The sequence below is a fragment of the Crassostrea angulata genome, chromosome 1, assembly GCF_025612915.1.
Source record: "Crassostrea angulata isolate pt1a10 chromosome 1, ASM2561291v2, whole genome shotgun sequence".
NCBI classification, from domain to species: domain Eukaryota; kingdom Metazoa; phylum Mollusca; class Bivalvia; order Ostreida; family Ostreidae; genus Magallana; species Magallana angulata.
This window is the reverse complement of record NC_069111.1, coordinates 336,375-359,853: the sequence shown is the minus strand read 5'-3', so window position 1 is coordinate 359,853 and position 23,479 is coordinate 336,375. Positions and strand designations below refer to the sequence as shown.

General features: G+C 36.1%; 2 protein-coding genes across 5 annotated transcripts; one reads left to right on the top strand and one right to left on the bottom strand.

Annotated features, from left to right (window-relative positions):
• The first annotated feature begins 415 nt into the window (after nucleotides 1–415).
• On the top strand, nucleotides 416–6,500 carry LOC128175120 (uridylate-specific endoribonuclease D-like). The gene is made up of 7 exons (XM_052840541.1): nucleotides 416–852; nucleotides 3,006–3,122; nucleotides 3,196–3,309; nucleotides 3,613–3,769; nucleotides 4,652–4,854; nucleotides 5,570–5,790; nucleotides 5,890–6,500. Exons 1-7 carry the CDS (start codon nucleotides 801–803, stop codon nucleotides 6,121–6,123), a joined length of 1,098 nt encoding a protein of 365 aa, XP_052696501.1. The 5' UTR covers nucleotides 416–800; the 3' UTR covers nucleotides 6,124–6,500.
• A 420-nt stretch (nucleotides 6,501–6,920) lies between these two features.
• On the bottom strand, nucleotides 6,921–23,097 carry LOC128175095 (PHD finger protein 20-like protein 1). Of its 4 annotated transcripts, none has more exons than XM_052840508.1 (19): nucleotides 23,051–23,097; nucleotides 22,696–22,810; nucleotides 22,352–22,544; nucleotides 21,514–21,673; nucleotides 21,044–21,128; nucleotides 20,052–20,161; nucleotides 19,712–19,784; nucleotides 19,476–19,538; nucleotides 17,938–18,284; nucleotides 17,633–17,843; nucleotides 17,390–17,503; nucleotides 17,120–17,275; nucleotides 14,141–14,350; nucleotides 13,529–13,675; nucleotides 11,577–11,734; nucleotides 11,205–11,304; nucleotides 10,643–10,841; nucleotides 9,370–10,235; nucleotides 6,921–7,673 (listed from the first exon to the last, which is right to left on the bottom strand). In XM_052840508.1, exons 1-19 carry the CDS (start codon nucleotides 23,060–23,062, stop codon nucleotides 7,528–7,530), a joined length of 3,465 nt encoding a protein of 1,154 aa, XP_052696468.1. In that variant the 5' UTR covers nucleotides 23,063–23,097; the 3' UTR covers nucleotides 6,921–7,527. The 4 variants fall into 4 exon arrangements, with proteins under 4 accessions (XP_052696468.1, XP_052696476.1, XP_052696482.1 ...); XM_052840516.1 differs by having other exon boundaries at nucleotides 19,721–19,784; XM_052840522.1 differs by having other exon boundaries at nucleotides 20,073–20,161.
• Between the last annotated feature and the right edge of the window lie 382 nt (nucleotides 23,098–23,479).

Here is a 23,479-nt window from a genome sequence, read left to right as displayed (position 1 = left end):
CCCATATGTACATACTACAAAAGTAAACTCAATCAATGTCTTCAAAATATTAAATGCAAGAGTTTGAGTTTTTGAGTTTTTATTTTCCTCATCACATACGATAATTTTCTAACTATGATATGATTTCTGTATTCAATAACAATTTGTTTACCTGTCGTTACTATAATGCCCTTTTTAACTTCCATTCCCTAAAGAGATTCGACAACAGTTTGTATTAATAGGCCCCTGTTATTAACACTCACTTTAGATCATTATTTTGGTAAGTATACACATCTTGTTCTTTATGGAAATAAACTTCAACCGAAGAAGCAATTAACAAACCACGCCCTGATGATTTGTGGTGAGAGTGGGGGTAGAGGTTACCGATGTACGCAGTGACAATTAAAGTCTCTCTACCTTAACTTTAAACCGTATTCACGTTTTGAAATAACTCGCCTATTCAAACATGTCGCATATCTGACAATAAGTGGCGATTTATAAGGAGAACGGTAAAGAGTCGAGGGTATTTGGAGAGCCCTTCTATTTGAGACCATAACATATGGCTTCATCACACTTCTACTAAAATAAAAATCGGCAACACTTAAATTTTTAAAAAATCAATCAAAAGTTTTTTCCATGCAACCAAACTTCCTTAAAATTTAAATTAATAAAAAATTGAACTTCTCTTTGTTAATTGCTTTGTTTTGGTGTTACGAAAAATAAGTAGGTGTCCTATCGGTACACCTCTGGAGTTATCTCCCATCGGTCCTACATATAGCTCGGGAGCCGGTGCCCGATCCTTAGTCTCTCTGCTTCTCACCATGTGGACAACAGCCTTCCTTCTGTATCTAGCGACCGGGACCACGTGGGCAGGTAAACTTGAATTAATTTATTAGAATAATCAATTCAAAACTTTATAATTTATATGACAATTTAAGAAAGATATGCGATATATACTGCGTCTTGATTTATATCAATTATGTTTTAGGCATGCCTATCATCAATTTAGAAATATCACAAGAATAAATGTCTTGAAAGTTGATTTTGATTATTACGTAATTCAGAGAATAATGGAGTTTCTTTTACAAGTGAAGATATTGTTTTACAACCAAATGAAAAGAGATCGGGAAAGATAATTTAAAAAAAACCGACAGACCTGTCTTGTGCTTTATTGTAAGCCAATAAGAGAAATAAAACGTCTTTTCCAAAAGTTTATTTGGTAAAGGACCACAGATCTTATGAAGGATCGTATAGTGGCTCTCCCTCAAAAGTGCTGCCGAGTATATTTTATATGATAACATATTACATAACACTAATTTACGTACAAAACAAACAAATTTATATTCAAGTAAACAAATTCCATAATAAATTGTGATAATAAGTTTTATAATAAATCGTGATAAAATCCTGGAAAATCACAAAATAATTTATAATATAATATAAATTTCTACAGTTTTTAATTTGACGTCACAGTCTTATTTAAAAGTTAATATAATGTCAACATAAAAAGATGTCGGACAAGCTACTGAAAAAAATAAAATATCAATAAATCTGATTTTTTTTTAAAAAAAACATTTAAAACAATATGTATTTAACATATCATTGATTTGTAGCCTATAAATATGTTCAAAACTTGGAATATGTTGACTCAAACAGACATGTATATACGCATCAAACCTGCAAAAGTGTCATTTCTTAGAACTTCAAGGCATTTTCTTTCATGGAGTGGGTCTGTGCTCCATATTTTTCTCAAAATCTAAATAAGGTCTAAGGAAAAACAAGCCGATTTCCTGAGTAAGCAAACATGTGGGATGACCCACTATACATTAAAAATATCATTTTGTGTCCCAACAATTGAACATTTTGAAAAAATAATTCAAGTCCGTAAACTCGTGGCCAAAGTCACACACAGCGTACTTCGATGTGTCTGATATGGCTCAGTGGTTAGAGCATCTGACATAAACTAACCTTGTATATCTATGGTTTTTATGTTATGGGTTCGATACCACCAACATTTGAGGCAATATTTTGTTTTCCTTATCGTTTGTTAAATATTTTATAAACTGAATATAGTTAGAAATTGTGATTTTGCAAACTTGTATTATAATATATTGAAATGGATTTACATGTAATTGGGAAAAAATTAATTGAAAGTGTATTTCAAGACTGAACCGAATGGGTATTTGCGCTATCTTATCCCACCATCTTCTTTAGCAATGTTCAATTATTGTTCCTTTATCGGCTCCCCTAAATAGATGAACATCCTAGCTTTGTTTACACTGTCCTTAACCCAATTAACAGGTTGTTTACTACTTCGGAAAAGTCTTCCTCTTTCACATCCCGATCAGATTAAAGGTCAATGTACTTATAATAATCGTAAGTACATTGTAAAAGGCCAATATATTCTATTGTAAATACATTGCAAAAATGATAAATATGTTTAATATTATTAGATTAAAATAATTGTATCAAACCCCATAGGTTTACATTTATGAATTTTTTTTAATTTAATTTAACGCCGCTTTTTCTAAAAAAAAAAAAAACAAAAACAAAAACACAACCATACAATCACGCCACGTGTGATAAAGAATTCAGAGCACATGGAATTCTTTTAGAAACTAGAAAAAAATAAAATAGGGTGAAAGGATACTATCTAGGTGAAAGCTTTTTTCTGTTTTGCAATTATCCAACTTTCTTCCTGTGAACTGCATAAATCGCATTCAGTAATATAAAGATAAATAAACATGTCAATGTTAAAACAATTTTTCGACCATACGCACTTAACTCAGTTCAAAAAATAAGGATATTAATTCAAAGAATTTTCTTACTTATTGCCAATTGATACATTAAATTGAGTCCATATATAACCAATATACCTATTCTGAAAATAGACAATAAAGAGTAAAAAAGGTAAGTACGGTATGTTATTTTTGCGCAATCTGTGGTTTCGTGTGTTGCTTTGTGGTGGTTGGGGCTGTTAGATATTTTGAATACTTACCCCTGCCGGTTTTTCTCCGTCCCCTCAGATTCCTGCGCGGGCCGGTGTGGGGCGGGGTTGGACTCCAGCATGACTTGCCAGTGTAATACCAATTGCGCCACCTACGGGGACTGCTGCAGCGACTACTACGCCCTCTGTACGCAACGTAAGTATTGCTTAAATCAAATTCATGACAGTAAACCCGTCTCCATAGAAAAGTCACTCCTTTGTGATTTCAGAGACTTGCAGTGGAAGGTGCAACGCTGCGCTAGACAATACCAAACCTTGTCAGTGTAATAGCGCATGCGTCAATTTCGGCGACTGTTGCCCGGATTATCAAAGTCTCTGTGTGGGTGAGTAGTTTCAACTACGTGTATTACGTGCAAAGCCCGGCAATGGAAAAACAATCTCAAGAGACAATAAATCTATTCTATAAATAAAGATTAAAGCGTGATCTTCATATTTTATATATATATATATATATATATATATATATATATATATAAATATATATATATATATATATATATATATATATATATATATATATATATATATATATATATATATATATATATATATATATATATATATATATATATAAGTGTTTGAACACAGTCATATTTTATTGATTAATAAAAGTAAAATAATTAAAGGTGGTGGCGGTGGAACACCTGACGTCACATGTGACATCAGTTGCCTTGCCAACCAGCTGTGGGACAATGACATCAATAGAGTTCAGGTTTGGGAGTACGAGGTCAACCATCAGGGGCAGACAACCACGAGCAGTACATCGGACCAGGCCGCTCAAAGGTACACAAGCCACTCAAAGGCACATAGTCAGGCCGCTCAAATGTTCATAGTCAGGTCGATCAAATGTTCATAGTCAGGCCGCTCAAATGTACAAAGTCAGACAGCTCAAATGTACAAAGACCGCTCAAGAAGTACACATTCAGACTGCTCATTAGTAAGTAGCCTACATGTGGTAAAGGTCGCTCATTCAGGCCGCTAAAATTTCAAAGTCAACCTGCTCAATAGTACAAATCAGGTCGCTCAAAAGTACACATTAGGCTGCTCAATTGTAAATACATGTATCAAAAATCAGGTGCTCAAAGGAACAAAGTCAGGCTGCAGGTCAATGAAATGTACACCTTCAGACCGCTACAACGTACAAAGTCAGGCTGCTCAATGGTACAAATCAGGTCGCTCAAAGGCACATTGTACAGTCAGGCCGCTCAAAGTTAAAAAGTCAGGTCGCTCAAAGATAAAAAGTTCATCATTTTATTCTATCTGTTAATTTATGTAACAATTTCTTTATATGTGTTATAATGTTTTAATCATTTTTTCAAAACTTTAAAGAAACTCGCTTATTGAATGTCCTCTACAGGTGATTCTGTTTCAGCCTGTTCGTGGCCATGTCTCCCTGTTTTTGAGCCTGTTCACGTACCTGTTTACTTATTATCAGCCTAGCTGTTCACGTACCTAATTTTCAGCCAGTTTGCGTTCCTATTCTTCAGTCTGTTCGCGTACATGTACCTGTTTACCTGTCTTTCAGCCTGTTCATGTACTTATTTTCAGTCTGTTCACGTATTTCTTTTTCAGCATGTTCATACACCCTTTTTTTGTATGTTCACTTACCTGTTTTTCAGCCTGTTCACGAACTCTTTTTTGTATGTTCACGTACCTGTTTTTCAGCCTGTTCACGTACCTGCAGGAGGAAAACGTATTCCTGAAGCCGACCTACAGCACGTTCCTGGCCCTGCTTGACAACTACACGCCCAGTACCTCAGTCACCGAGAGCCAGGATGCCGCGGAGTGGATAGAAATCGACGCCTTCCTGGACGCCATCTTAGCCACTGACGTCATGAACCACCTGTACAACTTCCTGGTCGAACACGGTGATTACTACATATACCACTTTCAGGCACTTATCACCACGAGCTGGAAAGTGTTTGTCTTATTTGTCAATTTTGTGAATTTTAGAAAATGCTGCAGGTAACACACCGAACTTATGTAACTTACATAGATTTTCTAACAACGGTGGTATCAAGGCCAGCAATAAAAAAAAAGTCTGGATTATTTAAGAAATGAACTCAATGTCTACCCAAGTTATACTCGTATAACCTGGGTTGGGGCAATTTACGCTTTATAATCCGCGAAGCGGATTATAAAAAAGCGTAAATTGCTCCAACCCAGGTTATACGAGTATAACTTGGGTAGATATTGAGTTCATTCCTTATAATTTAATTTTCTGGAATTTGCTGTACAAATTGAGTCCGTTTTACTTTTAAAAATGATATAAATCTGTTCAAAATTTAAACGTAACGTCAAGTGAATTAGTACGTTGGTGCATTGTGACGTGTCTTGTGACGTGCAAACCAGAGGCCTGTTCAACAGAGCGGGTGCTCGCGAGCGCTCGCCAAAATTCCCTATACCTGCAACACAAATTTTGGCGAGCGCTCGCGGGCGCTCTCTCTGCTGAACACGCCTCTGGTTATACAAATTTAACTAAATTTTTCTATCCAATCAAATGCCGCGTAACAACCAGAATTAAATTATTTATAAATATTCATTAATTTTTAATTTTTAATATCATGAGTCGATTGACTTCAGGTCACGTGACTGACGCCACTTCCTACAGAGAGGTCATTAAGGAGCTCTGGTTCAACCTGTACGCACGCTCCAGCAGTGGACCAATCAACAGCAGCGGATTTGAGCACGTGCTAGTCGGAGAAACTTCTTCCAAGGTCTCTGGCTTCCACAACTGGATTCAGTTTTACTTGGAGGAGAAGAAAGGGACCATCAACTATCAGGGCTGGGTTTCGAGGAGCCAGGTACGATTATTATATGTATAGGCCTCATGTACTTTAAAGGGGCAGCTAGTAGTGCAGCTTTCATCATCATTTAATCAAAATTTTCTTTTACTCTTCCAGCCTTTAAACATCGTGGCTGCCAGATTTACCTGGAATGGACTCTCTAAGGCAAAGGGGTCATTCTTTGTTGGGGTCAGTCCAGAGTTCGACATCGCTATCTACACCGCATGCGCATTGACCCGGCCCAACTCCAGCTGTTCCTTTACTATGGCTGGAACCTCCCTCACCATCCAGACCTATGATGTAGCACACAAGTCCGGGCTCCAAGTGGCCACCGCCTACCCCAACATCTAACCGGCGGATGAAATCCAACATCTGACCGGCGGACCAAAACATCTATCAGTGAACCGTGTCATGTGGTTCTTATTAAACTATTTCAATATAAGTTTTGTTTCCTTTTTGATGTGTGTTATAGTTTGCACACCCCGGAATAAGAATATCACATTCATAGTACTAGTTTTTGGACTGATGATTTTATAAATGATTGAATACTACAAGACTATCCAAAGAAATGTAAAACAATTTTTTGTCGATTTGTGCAAGAATTTCCATTGAATACACTAATCACCTATTGCTTACAACTCAATAAGTTTGTCCCGATTAGGGACTGATAAATTTTCTTTATAAACAAATCCAATAAAGAATAAAAATACATGTAAATCATTACGTGTTTCAAACTCAAATTTGGCCCGTTTACAGAGTGTAACTTTCCTCTGGACATTTGCAGCAGTCTTTGGTCAGTGTATCAGTTTAAGCAACTGAAATCAAAAGTCCCACGAGTAAAGGCGAGTGAAATATCCCTTGTATATCTTTGACTACTCTTTAGTTCGTCCTTTAAAGTCATGGTATCCTACCATTAACAAGAATAATTTTTAAGAAACATGATCAAATGTCTTCTTTTTTAATTCTGCATCAAGGATGCATCACTTGTGTCCAATGACAACAACATTTGTGATAAGATCCACGCATCTGAGATCAACTGAGAAAACCTGGCATATACTGAATACATTTGCTGATTTCAAATTCACAACATTTCCCAATGAGACATTTTGTGGCATAAAAATATACAGGTAATCAAAATAAAAAAGATATACTTCATTTGCTTAGTTTATTCATTAGGAAATGCTTTTTGACAACCTGGTTGAGTTTTCATATTAAATACACTTATTAATACATGTACAGCAAATCATTTGTCTTCAGTGTTTTGTGAATGAATACATGGCATTTCTCATTTTATTGACTAGTACAGGTAGTACATGGATTTCGACTGTTGTGCACCTTTTTGTGGGATCTTGACCTTTAGCAGGACTATTGCAATGAGCTATGGTAATGGTCAACAGTTGATCCTCTAACCCCTCCACTGACCGTGACGGGATCCTGTGACCCCTCCACTGACTGGATCCTGTGACCCCTCCATTGACCGTGACTGACCATTACTGTGGGAGTCCAACTCCAATATTTGATCACTTCTTTATTTAGCACAAAAACTGTTGATATTTGAATACCATTACTAAATAATGATGTACCGGTATTTCTCCAAGTAGTACTCTACTTTGCTTTAACAGTGGCCCACTCTGTGGTCTGTATCTTAATTTAAACATTCTGGTGGCCCCATCACTTTATGTTTCTGTACTTTAACATTAACATTCTGGTGGCTCTTTCACAATCGGTTGGATGACCACTGGAGTGCCTGTACAACTATCTGTGGTAGGCGGCCATTCTCTGGACCCTGACCAAGTCGTGCTGCAGTAGATATAACGTCTTCTTCAGGTTAGGGACATCGGACAACAGATCCCGATCGGATGATCCCGAGGGGGAGAAGTTGGTATCGGCAGACTCCAGAGCTATAAAACAAAATTAGAACATTTATTCTTATTGTAAACAGAAAGAGGGAGATGGCAATTAATTATATACATGTTTTACCATCTATACTACTATATTAAAATAATAGACTCGAATTTTTGGGCTTTAATACCGAGAGATCGTCCCAATTTGTTTTTATTTTTTCTCAATCAAGCTTCGCTAATTAATAATCAATGAAAATTCCTTTAAAAAATCCGGAAATCATCTGGATTTTTTGGATTTTACAATCTTGCGCATGCGCATTACATTCACGCTAAATCACGGGAGGCTCTTTAATTTATGTTTCCACAATATCAGATTTGCATGGATAAACTTAGAAATGATATTACAAATACATGTAAATTTACATTGAAAATTTGTCATATATTCTGTTCATCAAAGAAAATACGGGAGATAACTCTTAACTCAGTTTTGAAAGTCAACATGGTGTGTAAATTCGAAGCGAGTAAAAACTTTGGTGAAAAAGTGTTGAATTCTTCGTTAATATGAATTAAATTTTAAGATGAAAGATATTTAGCCTCAAAATGGTTTGTTATATATAATTTAACTGTTATTTTCAATGCAATTTCAGAGCGATTCTGCAATTTTTTGCTACATTACGGCCATTTACGGGTATATGGTAGGCATTTTAACTGTGGCGATGGCCCGTCTCGAGACACGGTTAGATTATTCAAACTAAGCAGAGTGTAGTGAAATTAATAGCTTTATTGTATGCTTAAAGCTTGGTTATGTAAATGTCATAAATACGGTGTGTTGATGTATCTATTTCGTAAATGTCCGATATCATATGCAATGTCAACCCGTGCATGCACGGGTCAAAGTCTAGTTCCTTTAAAAATTCCTGGACCTACTTAAACTTATTTTTGGCAAACAGGGACTAAAATTTAACTGTGGATTTTCAAGCTTTGATGCAATACCTTCTCTGAATTCATTATCGTCACTTCAAACACCTTTATCAATCATAGCTTACATCAACTATAATTGTCTACCAAACATGTAATTTTCTTTTTATCAGAGACTTGAATAGTACATCTTATTAGGTCAGTATCTAACTTCAGTAAGTACATCTTAAGAGACTTATACTTTGGTAATAAGTTACACAGCATAGACCTGCTCCTCTATGTGTATGTAATATACTATAAAGAGTTACACACCTGAGACATTCTCTTCTATATGTATGCAATATACCACAATAATGAGAATATACTACATGTATAATAATGAAATATACACCTGAATCCTGCTCCTTTATCTTTGTGATATTCTATAATGATGAGTAACACACCTGAGACCTGCTCCTCAATATGTATGTTATATACGATTAAGAGTTACAGTACATACCTGAGACCTGCTCCACAATATGTATGTTATATACTATAAAGAGTTACAGTGCATACCTGAGACCTGCTCCTCAATATGTATGTAATATGCTATAAAGAGTTACAGTACATACCTGGGACCTGCCCCTCAATATGTATGTTATATACTATAAAGAGTTACAGTACATACCTGAGACCTGCTCCTCAATATGTATGTTATATACTATAAAGAGTTACAGTACATACCTGGGACCTGCCCCTCAATATGTATGTTTAATACTATTAAGAGTTACAGTACATACCTGAGACCTGCTCCTCAATATGTATGTTATGTACTATAAAGAGTTACAGTACATACCCGAGACCTGCTCCTCGATGTGGTCCAGTCGCTGCTCTATCTCTGTTTGGACGCGTAGAATGTGCTCCAGTAAGTTTCTCTCGCAGTGTTTGAATGGATCCTCCTTAACGACTTCTACACTGTCCAGAAGGTCAGACATGTCCTCCACTCTGACCTCTGAACTCAGAGCTGCCTCCAGGGGTAGATCTATGTCTGGCCCAATCAGTCCCTCTGTTTCCATGGAGTCTTTCTGGTCACCTGGTTTTCCTGTTTGATTGTTCACTGTGTGGTCTCCATCATCCTCAGGACATCTGGCCCGTCCTCCACTGTCACCACTGGACGTAGCACGGTTCACTCCATCATTCTCAGGACCTTCCTTTGGGGTCACAGTGTTTGAAGTATTTTGTTCTGTTTGTTCACTAGGTAAATTATTATCTCTTGAAACAGTCAGCTGTTCGGAATTCTTAACACTTTCATCTGAGTGCTCTTGATCAGATTTATTTTCTTGATTTGGAACATCAGTCGATTTTTCAGAGTTGTCAGTAATTTCTTTCACATTCCCCACTTCAGCCTCTTGCTTTTCTGGTTCGCCTTCCTTCACAATCTTTGTGCTGGTTCCCTGCTCCTCCTCTGACTTTGTTATAGTGTTGTTATCTGTACTATCACCCACATCAATCTCAGTTTTGTTTTCTTCAGTTTCTGTTTCGATCTCAGGTTTTTTCTCCGAGTCAGAATTATCCTGTTGTTTGGAATTTTCAACAGAATTGGACCTATCAATGGCCATCTCTTCACCTTCACTCTCATCCTCATGCTCTATGGGGTCAAAGTTCACATTATCCAAGTCCTGTAGCCACATCTGAAGCATTGGGTCTTTCTGGTCCTTCCGCCTGGTCAAAAATAAAACACATATGCTTAATAGCAAACAGATCACATAATTACCGGTATATAAGTTCATTTTTTCTAAAACATTAACATTTATAAACAGGCAAAGTTGTGAAATATACATATTGGTTGTATAATATAGACATGGGAATATATGACCTGACCTTTTCACCACATGAACCAGGTGTAGAAATTTTGTTCATTTAAGCCTAAAAAATTTCTGTTCACTTAAGTTTAAAAATGATCAAGCAATCAGTTCTGAAGAATGGGTGTCCTTTGACATATTTATCAGATATTCACATGTGTATAGGGCATAAATACATGTACTTCAAGAAAGGGAACAAAAAAAATCATAATTGCTTAGTTTACACAAGCAGACAGCTTGAGAGCCTTATATGAGTAGCAGGAATACCTGGCAGTCTGTAGCTGTTGTTTGAGGCCGTGGAGCACTGCTGACACATTGTGGACATCCCCGACTAGACCGTGTGTGGCCTGGACCGTCCGGCAGCAACCCTCGTCCTCCTCCTGATTGGGTAAAAACCCAAAATGGGCCATGTGACCCAGTTTCAGCCAATCCTGGTCATGCATGAACCGGCGGCTGTCTCGGATACCTGAGTGGTCAAACAAGTCGATAAAGACAGAGTTCTGATTACAGGTGAACTCCATATTTTCTTCTCAGTTTACAGAAAAATTAATATGGTGTGAAGTTGGTAAACTTGATCGGTAAAAAGTCAAATAATAAAGAATCATTACCATATGATTTAGTATTCCTGGACTCTTTTTAACACTATAGACAAAACATTAGTTACCTGGGGGATTTTCACAGACAAAACATTAGTTACCTGGGGGATTTTCACAGACAAAGCATTAGTTACCTGGGGGATTCTCACAGACAAAACATTAGTTACCTGGGGGTTTTTCACAGACAAAACATTAGTTACCTGGGGGATTTTCACAGACAAAACATTAGTTACCTGGGGGATTTTCACAGACAAAGCAGATGTACTTTTTGGGCAACGTGTCCTCTGTGATTTCAAAGCAGGCTGCATGTTGCCAGCACAGACAGACATCACACTGAAATAAACAAGAACTGTTTTATAATTCTTAAATAGTACTGTATATGATTCTTTATCCCGCAAATATTGACAGGTTGCATGTTGCCAACATAGGCAGACATTACATTAGAAATATACAAGAATCGTTTTACTATTTAATTCTCTTCCCCTCAAATAAATATGAGAAAAGACTATCTGTAATTTTATGATCGGTTATAAAGTGCATCATAAAACTGAGTGAGTGAGTTGGTGAAATGGCTGAATATCTCAGTAAGGATATGTGTGGCTAACCTGGATCATAAGTCCATTTTCTTCATTAAATCGACAGATACAGTTGACGACCTCGTCCTTACTGAGCGTGTCCTCAAACTCCATCTCCATCGATTCCTCGGCAATCGTGACCTCCTGACCAAAGGTGTGAGACTTGTCACTCAATTTATAGGCAGCAGCTGTTTAAAGAAAAATATTGGGGGTGTAAGATCAGACATCCTATTTTGGGGGTGTAAGATCAGACATCCTATGTTGGGGGTGTAAGATCAGACATCCTATGTTGGGGGTGTAAGATCAGACATCCTATTTTGGGGGTGTAAGATCAGACATCCTATATTGGGGGTGTAAGATCAGACATCCTATGTTGGGGGTGTAAGATCAGACATCCTATGTTAGGGGTGTAAGATCAGACATCCTATGTTGTGGGTGTAAGATCAGACATCCTATGTTGGGGGTATTAAATTAGACATCCTATGTTGGGGGTGTAAGATCAGACATCCTATGTTGGGGGTGTAAGATCAGCCATCCTATGTTAGGGGTGTAAGATCAGACATTGAAAGTTGGGGGTGTAAGATCAGACATCCTATGTTGGGGGTGTAAGATCAGACATCATATGTTGGGGGTGTAAGATCAGACAGCCTATGTTGGGGGTGTAAGATCAGACATCCTATATTGGGGGTGTAAGATCAGACATCCTATTTTTGGGGTGTAAGATCAGACATCCTATATTGGGGGTGTAAGATCAGACATCCTATGTTGGGGGTGTAAGATCAGACATCCTATGTTGGGGGTGTAAGATCAGCCATCCTATGTTAGGGGTGTAAGATCAGACATCCTATGTTAGGGGTGTAAGATCAGACATCCTATGTTGGGGGTGTAAGATCAGACATCCTATGTTGGGGGTGTAAAATCAGCCATCCTATGTTAGGGGTGTAAGATCAGACATCCTATGTTGGGGGTGTACGATCAGACATCCTATGTTGGGGATGTAAGATCAGACATCCTATGTTGGGGGTGTAAGATCAGACATCCTATGTTGGGTGTGTAAGATCAGACATCTTATGTTGGGGGTGTACGATCAGACATCTTATGTTGGGGATGTACGATCAGACATCCTATGTTAGGGGTGTAAGATCAGACATCCTATGTTGGGGGTGTAAGATCAGACATCCTATGTTAAGGGTGTAAGATCAGACATCTTATGTTGGGGGTGTAGGATCTGACATCCTATGTTGGGGGTGTAAGATCAGACATCCTATGTTGGGGGTGTAAGATCAGACATCCTATGTTGGGGGTGTAAGATCAGACATCCTATGTTAGGGGTGTAAGATCAGACATCCTATGTTGGGGGTGTAAGATCAGACATCCTATGTTGGGGGTGTAAGATCAGACATCGTATGTTGGGGGTGTAAGATCAGACATCTTATGTTGGGGGTGTAGGATCTGACATCCTATGTTGGGGTGTAAGATCAGACATCCTATGTTAGGGGTGTAAGATCAGACATCCTATGTTAGGGGTGTAAGATCAGACATTCTATGTTGGGAGTGTAAGATCAGCCATCCTATGTTAGGGGTGTAAGATCAGACATCGTATGTTAGGGGTGTAAGATCAGACATCTTATGTTGGGGGTGTAGGATCTGACATCCTATGTTGGGGGTGTAAGATCAGACATCCTATGTTAGGGGTGTAAGATCAGACATCCTATGTTAGGGGTGTAAGATCAGACATCCTATGTTGGGGGTGTAAGATCAGACATCCTATGTTAGGGGTGTAAGATCAGACATCCTATGTTAGGGGTGTAAGATCAGACATCCTATGTTGGGGGTGTAAGATCAGACATCCTATGTTGGGGGTGTACGATCAGACATCCTATGTTGGGGGTGTACGATCAGACATCCTATGTTGGGGGTGTAGGATCAGACATCCTATGTTGGGGGTGTAGGATCAGACATCCTATGTTGGCGGTGCTTACCATCGGTCAGGCCCTGTTCCTCCTGCTCTATCAGGTCAGTGATGGCAACCTCAGTGGTGCCCTCTACAGTGGTTGCCGGCCGACCCAGGGAGCTGGTGGAGGGGTACCGCTGTCTGGTGGTGACAGAGATGTCAGAGTCTGTAGAACCTGTCAGAAATAATTATGATAACAAAAACAATAACAGATATAGCTTGTCTGTTAAACCCAACAACTGGAATAGAAACTAAAAAGCTGCAGTTTTGAACAAATTTAAATCATGCTGAAAAATTATATTCACTTGAAATCAAAACTAAGCTGTTATCAAATTAAGTTACAGAACTTTGTTGTTTCTACAAAAAATCATTTATTTTTTACTACAATGTCATGAAGATTAAATACTGATATTCTTGTAATATTCCGGCAAAGGGAAAACTAAATGTATACATGTTTCCTATCTTGCCTCAGTGAAGACAAAATAAGAATCATATGGCACAAATCTGTCTTTTCATGCTTGAAGGATATAGATATTTACTAATAAGTTACAAAAAATACTGTTAGTATACTATTAGATAGTAATGCTGACAGAAGGGGAATACTTTTTAAAGTATTTGAATGGAAATAAGCCCAACTTACAGATGCTGGAGGTCTTGCGTCGTTTTCGAGGCGGGTTTTGAGGATGTTTGCCCTCCACCGAGTGGTAGAACTTGATGTGGGATTCCAGCAGGCTCTCCTTACGGAAGGCCTTGTTACAGTTCTCATACGTACACTTGTAGTGGTTGTGTTCCGGCTCAATGACGAAGGCCTTGGGTGGTAGGGCAGTCTCAGGGACCAGGATGTAGTTCACTATCAGAACAAAAAGGACGTCAGAATTCAGAAACTTACAAACTGAAAGTCTTTTCCTGGTTTTCTTTTTAATTATCTTCAATCTTTTCAGAAATATTAATTGTACATATACTTATTTATTGTTAGTATAAAGCTCATTTAGATAAAATATAGCTTTTTTCATATTTTTTTTTTACAATTTACAAATTATTCTGATGTATTTTCACCTATTTTTAAATACTCAATGCTTTAATTCCATAACTTTATTGTTTTCTACAAACATAAAAGACTATTTTATTCATCTCCATTTAATATTCACTGTGTTTTGGAAGCCATTGTTTCATCTATGAAAATTTAAATTTCTGTAGTCAGGTTCATAAGCAAAATGTTGAAAAAAATTTAATAGTTTTTTCTTCGTTTTTTTCTGCTGTGAAAAAAATGACAGTAGGTCACATTTCAAAGTCAAACAACCAGTTTCTTCTTTTTTTTTACACCCAAACTTTGATATAAAGTTGAGTGTACATGTATAAACAGTAGTACAGGGATGGGGTAATTAAAAAAGTATTTGTAATTGGGTGTAATTAATTACATTTTTCAAAGTAATTTGTAATTGAGTCTGTCTTCAATTACAAGTAATTGAATGTATTTGAATACATTCCAAAAATATTGTGTATTTTCAAATACTTTTCAATTACATATCAATTACTTTTTTCCCAAGTTTAAAATATAAAAAAGATGTCTTATAATGATAAATAGAATTTATACATCTTTGGCATGGACTTTTGTTTATACAATAATTCAGTTCAGTTGTTTATTAACTTTAAGCTATACAGCTCATCAGTACAATAAATATAAACAATATACACGTACAGGTAAGTTAACAGGAGAATGTGGCAGAAGTGTACATACTATGATATCAACATCTAATTTGCATTAAGTAAATCTTTTCTTAATTTCAAACCAAAGTGAATAAATTTACCCAGATTACATAGTTCCTTTACATTTTCAACATTAAAAAGTTGCAGAAGTTTACACATTGAAGGTTTTTTCCAGTAATAAGGCTTAATGTATTTTTTGCGATAGCCTTCGTATATGGGACATATTAAAATAAAATGAAATTCATCTTCAATAGAATTTGAACATAAAAAACAGTTTCTATTGTGTCTTTCAATATTATAAAATCGACCTGTTTCTATCGACAATTGATGTGAAGACAACCTGAATCTGGAAATACACTTTTGATATTTGTAAAATAAAATTGTAAATTATGGGTTGCAATTAGGTATTTGAAAAAAGAGCATTTACTAGAAATATCTAGTTGAGAAAAAATATACTGTGTAGCTTGGTCAAAAATACGTTGCTTAACAACAATGAGATCTGCAGCTGTTATTTTTTGTTTTTCCCACAATTCAAACATACCCAGATTGCATAAAAATTTTTTAACATGATACAACCAGTTTTTTGCATTATGTTTTTCGACACAGTCATATAGTGTATAATAGCAATGTTGAATAATACAATTATTATGGTACAGTATTTTTTTCCAGAACTTAACTATGTTGAACATTCTTTGGTACAGCAGAGGACAGCGTCCTAATTCAGAATAAACTGCTACATTTCGAGTTGACCTTTTAACTCCCAAGATATGCTTACAAAAATCAAGTTTCTCAATATTAGGTGCTTTGAGTGAACCCCATACCTCAGAAGCATAGTTAATGACAATGCCAACAAAGCAATCAAACAATGATAGCAAAGTATTATGGTTAAAAAACATGTTTCTAATATTTTTTTTCAATACAAATGATGCCTTCCTGCCTTGCTCAGCAAGTTGTTTCTCAGCTTTAGAAAATTTATTATTGTAGTAAAAAATAATGCCAAGATAAGCAAACTGATCTACAATGTCAAGTGGTTTACCATAAATAAACCATTTTTCGTTTTCTTTTACCCTTCCACCTTTTCTAAAAACAACAATCTTTGACTTATCAACATTAATGTGTAATTTCCATGTGCTACAATAATATGTTAATTCATCCAAAAGTGATTGAAGACCAGCAATTGTTTCTGAAAAAATCACCATGTCATCAGCATACATAAGAAGGAAAAGATTCAGTGATGAAATTTCAAATGGTACACATTCAGAATTTAAAAAATTGATTTCAAAATCATTTACATACAGATTAATTAATGACCCATAATTTAATAATTAAATGTCCCATAATGTTTCATATGTTTATACAGCATAACACACTGCCCAGGGCAATAGGTAAAGATTTAATTCTGTGGAGGTGTGAACTCCTCTAATACCCAAAAAACCCCATTGATTTTAGACTTAAGGGAGTCAAAATATCTCATTCTTGTGAATTATAGCAATTATTATTTATATACTGATATGCTGTACTGCCGAAAGTTGTACTATTTAATGTTAAAGAAAATTTTTCTAAAAATTTTCTAGAAATCTGATCTGAACTGAACTATACAACCTTTAAAAACATAACCATACATAAAGCTCTGTATATCTTAATGCTGTTAATATGTTCTCAAGATTTAAAAAAAAATAAAACTAAAGTATTTGAAATGTAATTAATTACAATTATCAAAGTAATTGAGATTAATTAATTACATTTTAAAAAATCAATGTAATTGTAATTGCAAGTAATTGATAAAATTGCCAATGTATTTGAAAGTAATTAATTACTTTTCAAAGTAATTGACCCCAACTCTGCAGAAGTACAAATTTGTTTTATGGACTGCATAAGATATCTGATCATTTAGCATGTAAACAGGCCTCACCTTTCTCATTGATGGACTTGCTCCGTTTCCTAGACGACTGAGGCTGTTCAGATTTAGCTCCCTTCTCTGTGGACTTACTCCTCTTCCTTGCCGAATTTTCTCCTGCATCCGAGAGACCAACAGGGGAAAAAGACTGCTTACGGCTCTTCTTTTCTTCTACAATGTGTTCAAGATACATATTGATTGTTACTGGTCTTATTCCATGTATGTTTTCTCCTTTGCGATAATATTTGGATAAATAATTCACCAAAGTACTGTTGGAACACTTACTTTTGCCTTTGGGTGGCAGTATGGGGGTGATAGGTTCCAGAGTAGGGCCAGAGGAAGGGGCATCAGATTTCAGACCTGGGGACTGCTTTGGAGTAGAGGGAGAGGATGAAACTGCTACAAAATACAACATACACCCATAAATGGCAGTAAACTTGCATTCAGCTACAGTGTCTTAAACTCAAAGACACAATATTGCATATTTTTCTCACTACTCTAATCAACAAGACTCATAGGTCCACTTACCTGAGAGAGTGCTGGCAGGGGAAGGGGGCATTGAGGACAGGGGGGTCGTCATAGGTGTCCCTGGGGCAGACATACACACAGGAACAGACCCACTGGGTACAGAAGCTCCCCCAGGGCTGGGGGTCAGGTCAGGGGTCTTTACAGAGGTGGTTGAAGCAAGAGTTGGTGACGGAGCTTCAGGGTCCTTTTTGTCAGAGACAGGCTCTTTTGCCTACAAAAGATATATCATAAAATCAGCCTTTTTTCCAAATCTCTCTCTCTCTCTCTGTCTGTCTGTCTCTCTCTCTAATCATTCCAAACAGTACCTGTACTTGAGCTATCTCTTCTGATGGTGTCTCTGTCTGTGTGATAATTTCTGATGGAGGCTGTTCTATTAATCCCCCTGTTTTAGCAGTGGACTGCTCCTCTACACTTCCTGTGAGGCTATCAGACGTCGGTTCCTTACTGGACTGACTGCCAGCCTTGGATCTCTCTGATGAAGTCGACCGATCCCGTTTTTTGAATAGAGACCCTGCCACAATCAGTTTCTTTGCACTGCCCTTGGAACGCCGGCGGTCATTACTGGCTCTCCGTCTTTTCCCCTCATCACTGGAGGTACTTCTTGCTCTCTCTGTTACTTTGCCAGCAGACTCAGCAACTTTTGATGCTTTGTCTATTCAAAAACGGACAAGTTTGTTATGAAACTAAAAATAAACATCAGAGTACCAGATATTCAACACAAGTTCTTTATTTTTTTGCTTAAGAAAACATCATTTTTGGTAACATTCTTGTATTTCATTAGCATGTTATTCAATTCCTTTCAATGAGGGCTTTTTATTATCTGATCATTCATATAAATCAAAGCTGATCACATATATCTACTGCATAAAGTAAAATCAGGAATTTAATTGGTCCTTAAATCAAATAAATTATAACAGTCATTCTCTCTTCTCTAACACAACTACGAAATGTAAAATTCATGTGTATAACACCAAACCCAAATGTATGGCTACAATTAAGGTAAGGTTTGCCGTTACAGGGAGATAACTCACACATTTTCATGGTGACGTAACACCAACTACCCTTAATTTCAGTTATGACGTCAAAATTTATATGACGCCATAATTGATTTCAGTTTTTTTTTATTTCACTGGTTTTTTTTAGTTTCAATGAAAAAATAAGAGGACACAAGCATTTTATCAATTTCCACGAAAACGAAATCCGTATCATATGGTTTTGAATAGTGTTTTAGAAACATCAGATTACACATATTCTAAGATACCTTTTTCCTGAAATCGGTGGACATGGAAAGGTTTCAAATAAGATGTTTTCGTTTACATACTAGTTGTCCAAAATTAAGACTTTTGTTGCATTTTATTCTATTTTAAGATAGTTCATCAGAAATTAATAAAAGTGAATCATGATATTAATAGTGATATTATTTTCGAACATTTTAAGCATAAATAACCACCATGATAGTCACATATAAAATGTACATATTTTCACGAAATTGTTTACATTTCATCAAAATGAAAATTGGAAATCATGTACTTTGACCTTTTGTAGTTATAAAACGGGACGGGCAAAATTCATTTGAATTTCGTGAGAAAAAAGACTTTAGTATAGTAAACAAAATGGTATGTAACTTTGGTACAACCTCTAAAAAAACAAGCCGCAAACCTTACCTTAAAGGGTAGCAACAAATTTTACCATGTTTTATCAATAGAAATGTTCAATGTGGGCAATTCATTTGTTACCATGATATAATGCAATCTTAGAACACCTCTCTCTCTCTCTCTCTCTCTCCCCTCTCTCTCTCTCTTTCTCTCTCTCTCTCTCTCTCTCTCTCTCTCTCTCTCTTTACCTATGCTGTCTCTCTCCCTCCTTGAGTAGATAGAGGAACTCCTTCTCTTATTAGGTAAGGCAGCTGAAAAAAATTCAAAAATTAACAACAATGCATATAAAGTAGAAATGTATTTGTTTAAAGTTCATTATTTATTGTGATAAATCAAGATGCACAGATTACATGTGATTACAACATGTTAATTCAATATACTTAATAAACTCAATAAAGTTAAGGAAATACTCAACAGTTCTTACTTTCCTCACCTATATCGTCATCCATCGATCTCTTCCTTTCGTCCTTGGGTAGAACATGTACAATCTCTATTTTCTACAAAATCAAAGAACATTCCATGATATGTCGATGACACTCTTGCATTTACTTAAGCATGTAACTTCACAGCATTTTTCCAGCCACTTCAAAGCCTATTATGAAATAAACACTTCTGGGAAAGAACAAAATAGTAATCTTAGTACACAACCTTACTTTTTTTTATTTGGAGGAGGAACAATTGAATTTTAATATTAAATGATTGAAATGAAGCTGTAAAATAGCTGGACTTTTGATTTGACCTAGCCCTTACTCGTCATGACTTACACTATTGTGTAAATTCGATACCTGCTGCTGTGCCTCTTTGGGCATCATCTTAATATTGATTCCCTGTACTGTCTTCTTGAAGCCATCGTAAAAAAGGATATCAAAGGAACCTGAATAGTAGAGAAATATCACATTAAAAAGAATACAAAAAGAAATGTTTCAGAAACATGTATGTCCCTTAAGTAAAAAGTTAAATCCTTCTCCATGCCATGAAGGTACACAAGGCCAGGGCTTATTCCTGGTTTCCATGGTGCTAAGCAGCTGGGAGTCATTCACTTCCCCTGGATGGGACACCAATCCATTGCAAGTTAACTCCCAGTGTTAGATGGTACCTAATTGTAGCTGGTTAGACTAATAGACAAGTAGATAAAGTGCCTTGTCTTAGTGCACAGCACACAACATCAAGTGACCATAGCCGGGTTTCAACCAGCGACCTTTCAGTTACTGATCTAACACCTATGACCAATGAGCTCCCTTAAGAGGTAATATTGAAAAGGATTAAATTTTTCTGAAGGTATGGAGCCAACAATTAGAGTGTTTTGGGATGATAAGCAGACATCTTTCTATGTCACAGTAGACTAACCCTTAACTCTGTAATCTAAGAATCAATCGATATTTTATACTCCTGTAGGGGCATCAGTGTAACTGGTTTATGTCAAGGTTCAAAAGATTTGAAGTAAATAATACTTTCGAAATCCAGAGTAGTTGAACCTTGCCCTTTGACATCATTTTTAATAAAAGTCACCTACTCCTTAAGGTGAACCAGTTTAACAGATTGACTTTTGTCAAGCAAAAAAAGATTTTCTCAAGATATTGATCCACAACACTTAGTCTACCTCTACACATTTGAAGTATCTGACATTGACCTCTGTTTTTTTTTTTTAACCTCAAAAACCATTGAGGTCATCTACTCCATGGTATGGATTCAAGTTTACCAATGATAGAAAACAGAAATCTGGAAACAAAAATGATGAAAAATAAATAAGACCTACCATCTGTGTTAACAGCTGTTACTTTGCCGGGGTACATCTTGCAGTCTGTCCATTTGGCATACACATGGTCACCCACCTTATAACCCTGTAAGTTTACAATAAACTCAGTTCATGGATTTTATACAAAAATCAGTGATATGGATAAAAGGTGTCAACAGAGTGAACAGACTATAGACCCATACATTGCTCCTAGCATTGAAATACAACTGAAATATGTTTAATAAACAGGTATCAAAAAATTATCTTAAGAGAGAAGTTGGAGCAATTATTGATTTTAAAAAAGATAAATCTATCGCTCAGTTATTATTCAGATCATAAATGAAGATTATTAGTAGACTGTCATCTATAAATCATCTGTAAGGTCCGTAAAACATTCATCAAGAGGACTTTCAGTATTGCCTAAAATAGTCTCATTGAAATTTCTGTTTACCTTCCACAATTAAATAAAAGTTTTATAGACAACTTCTTACTGATTGCTTGGGTCTCCCCTTCCGAGTTGAGTGCCGAGTTTTTGGCCTGAGTTTCTCCGAGTCCATCTCTATCCACTCGTCGTAGCGCTGGTTCCAGCCATCAAAGTGAATCATCACCATTCTCTCCTCCTCGTCAATCTCTACAATCTTAGCGGAGTACCTGAATAGTAAAAATTACATTAAAAAAATTTAAGAGCTATGAATCAGGTACAGTTTTGTGTAACATCTGTTTAAAATACAAGTCAATGCCCTTTAAAAAATCAATTTTTTTTTAATGTTGAAACAAATCAAGTTATAAGCTTTTTTGAAGCATCAATTGTAATTAACTTTTAATTCAATTGGGATGAAGACACAAAACCTTTATTCGATTCAATAATTATTTAAAATGGTGGTATCAGACACCTCCATATTGTGACATACTTCCCATCAAAATAAACAATAATATCAAGTATAATTTTATAATTTTTTTCTTTTCAAAAATTGTTTTCTGACTGCGTAGCGCAAGAGGTTGGAATGTTAACTACTAATATGTAAGTCATGAGCTCAAATCCCGCTCAGGCTTTTATGAATTTGCTGTTTCCAAAAATTTTATTATTTTTGGTCAAATATTGTAATTAAAAATTTGAAAATTCTAAACCAGTGAAAGTATTTAAATTATAGTAATGGAAAGTAATGTTTGTAAAGATTGCAATATCAACAGGTGCTCCATACAACCTGAATTGGTGCCTGTCAGACTCTGACAATAATATTGTCACAATATTTGGTAATAGGGTGCTGGTTTACATCAGACTGACGGAATTTTTATCATAATATGTGTATATTATCTTTCATTATCTACCATTTTGAGCTGAAATCCATGGCCTCAAGACGCTCGCCTTTCCTCCAGCTAATCCCAGGACGCACAGGAAATCTCTTGCTGACAATAGGCGCCAGTGTAGAGGAGGAAGCACTCGAGCAAGTACTGATGTCATCAGCATCAAGTCGACTCGAGCCCGGGCAATCAGAAGTATAAGGTAACTCAGAGCTTCTGTCTGTCAAAAAATCAAGAAACATGTACATCTTGTGACTATTTTACTTTGACGATTATACATTTTTTTTCAAATGTAAAGAACAAATAACACATGCAGCTTTGCAGATATACATCCACTGCTCATTGCCTGGGAAATCGAAATGGCTAATTACCTGCAGTGATTTCATTCCCTCCAGAGTCAGTGCTGTGGGGTGCACGATCCTCGTATGAGGTATTGGTAGATTCTGAATCTGTAGAAGTGTTGCTGGCCACTGGATCTGTTTTATTCTGTAAAAAAGATTGTGTACGCACAGTTATTCTATAAAGCATCACTGCGCACTGACTGACGATAGACAGAGTCAAATTAAATGTTATAAACAGAAAACTTTGATAAATTTACAAAATAACATACACTTTTGACAATACCAAATTGTTTAAGTTAAATAACTAAAACAAACAATGGCTAATTATGTATTGCGAGGGCGGTAAAAGAAATATATACATCAAAATCATGAAAATGCGGGTTACCTTTGACGCCATTTTTAAAATTATTAAGTAAGTCTACCATAGTTTATTCGAGCTGAAAGGCAAAATTGTTAGCGCGATCATGAGGAAATTCGTACCACAGTACAATTTCATTATGCGAATCTCCAACATAAAGCAAGTAATATATTAATGTATGACTTGTTTTTGATATCGTTTAAAAATATTCATTTTTTTTATTCATCAATCAAATAATTTAGTATATTTATATGTAATTAACTTATTTTTTTCACAAATCTATTTTCAGTATAACACTTGAACTCACAAAATCAACACTTGACCTCACAAAATCAGTACTGAGCATTTTTTATTTTTGTAGCAAAACTATATCAATTTTCATTGAATACAAAACTCATATTATTATTTTTGTATGAATTTATATAAATATTTATTGGTTCATTTAATTGAGTTCTA

Excerpts from the sequence above, each read along its gene's own strand:
- LOC128175120 (XM_052840541.1), top strand. The coding sequence starts at position 801 with ATGTGGACAACAGCCTTCCTTCTGTATCTAGCGACCGGGACCACGTGG. Across the intron at positions 853-3,005 it reads GACCGGGACCACGTGGGCAG|ATTCCTGCGCGGGCCGGTGT; the intron begins GTAAACTTGAAT and ends CCGTCCCCTCAG. Across the intron at positions 4,855-5,569 it reads CAACTTCCTGGTCGAACACG|GTCACGTGACTGACGCCACT; the intron begins GTGATTACTACA and ends GATTGACTTCAG.
- LOC128175095 (XM_052840508.1), bottom strand. Across the intron at positions 21,674-22,351 it reads ATGGATTTCAGCTCAAAATG|GTACTCCGCTAAGATTGTAG; the intron begins GTAGATAATGAA and ends TTTACTATTCAG. Across the intron at positions 10,236-10,642 it reads CAACAGCTACAGACTGCCAG|GCGGAAGGACCAGAAAGACC; the intron begins GTATTCCTGCTA and ends ATTTTTGACCAG.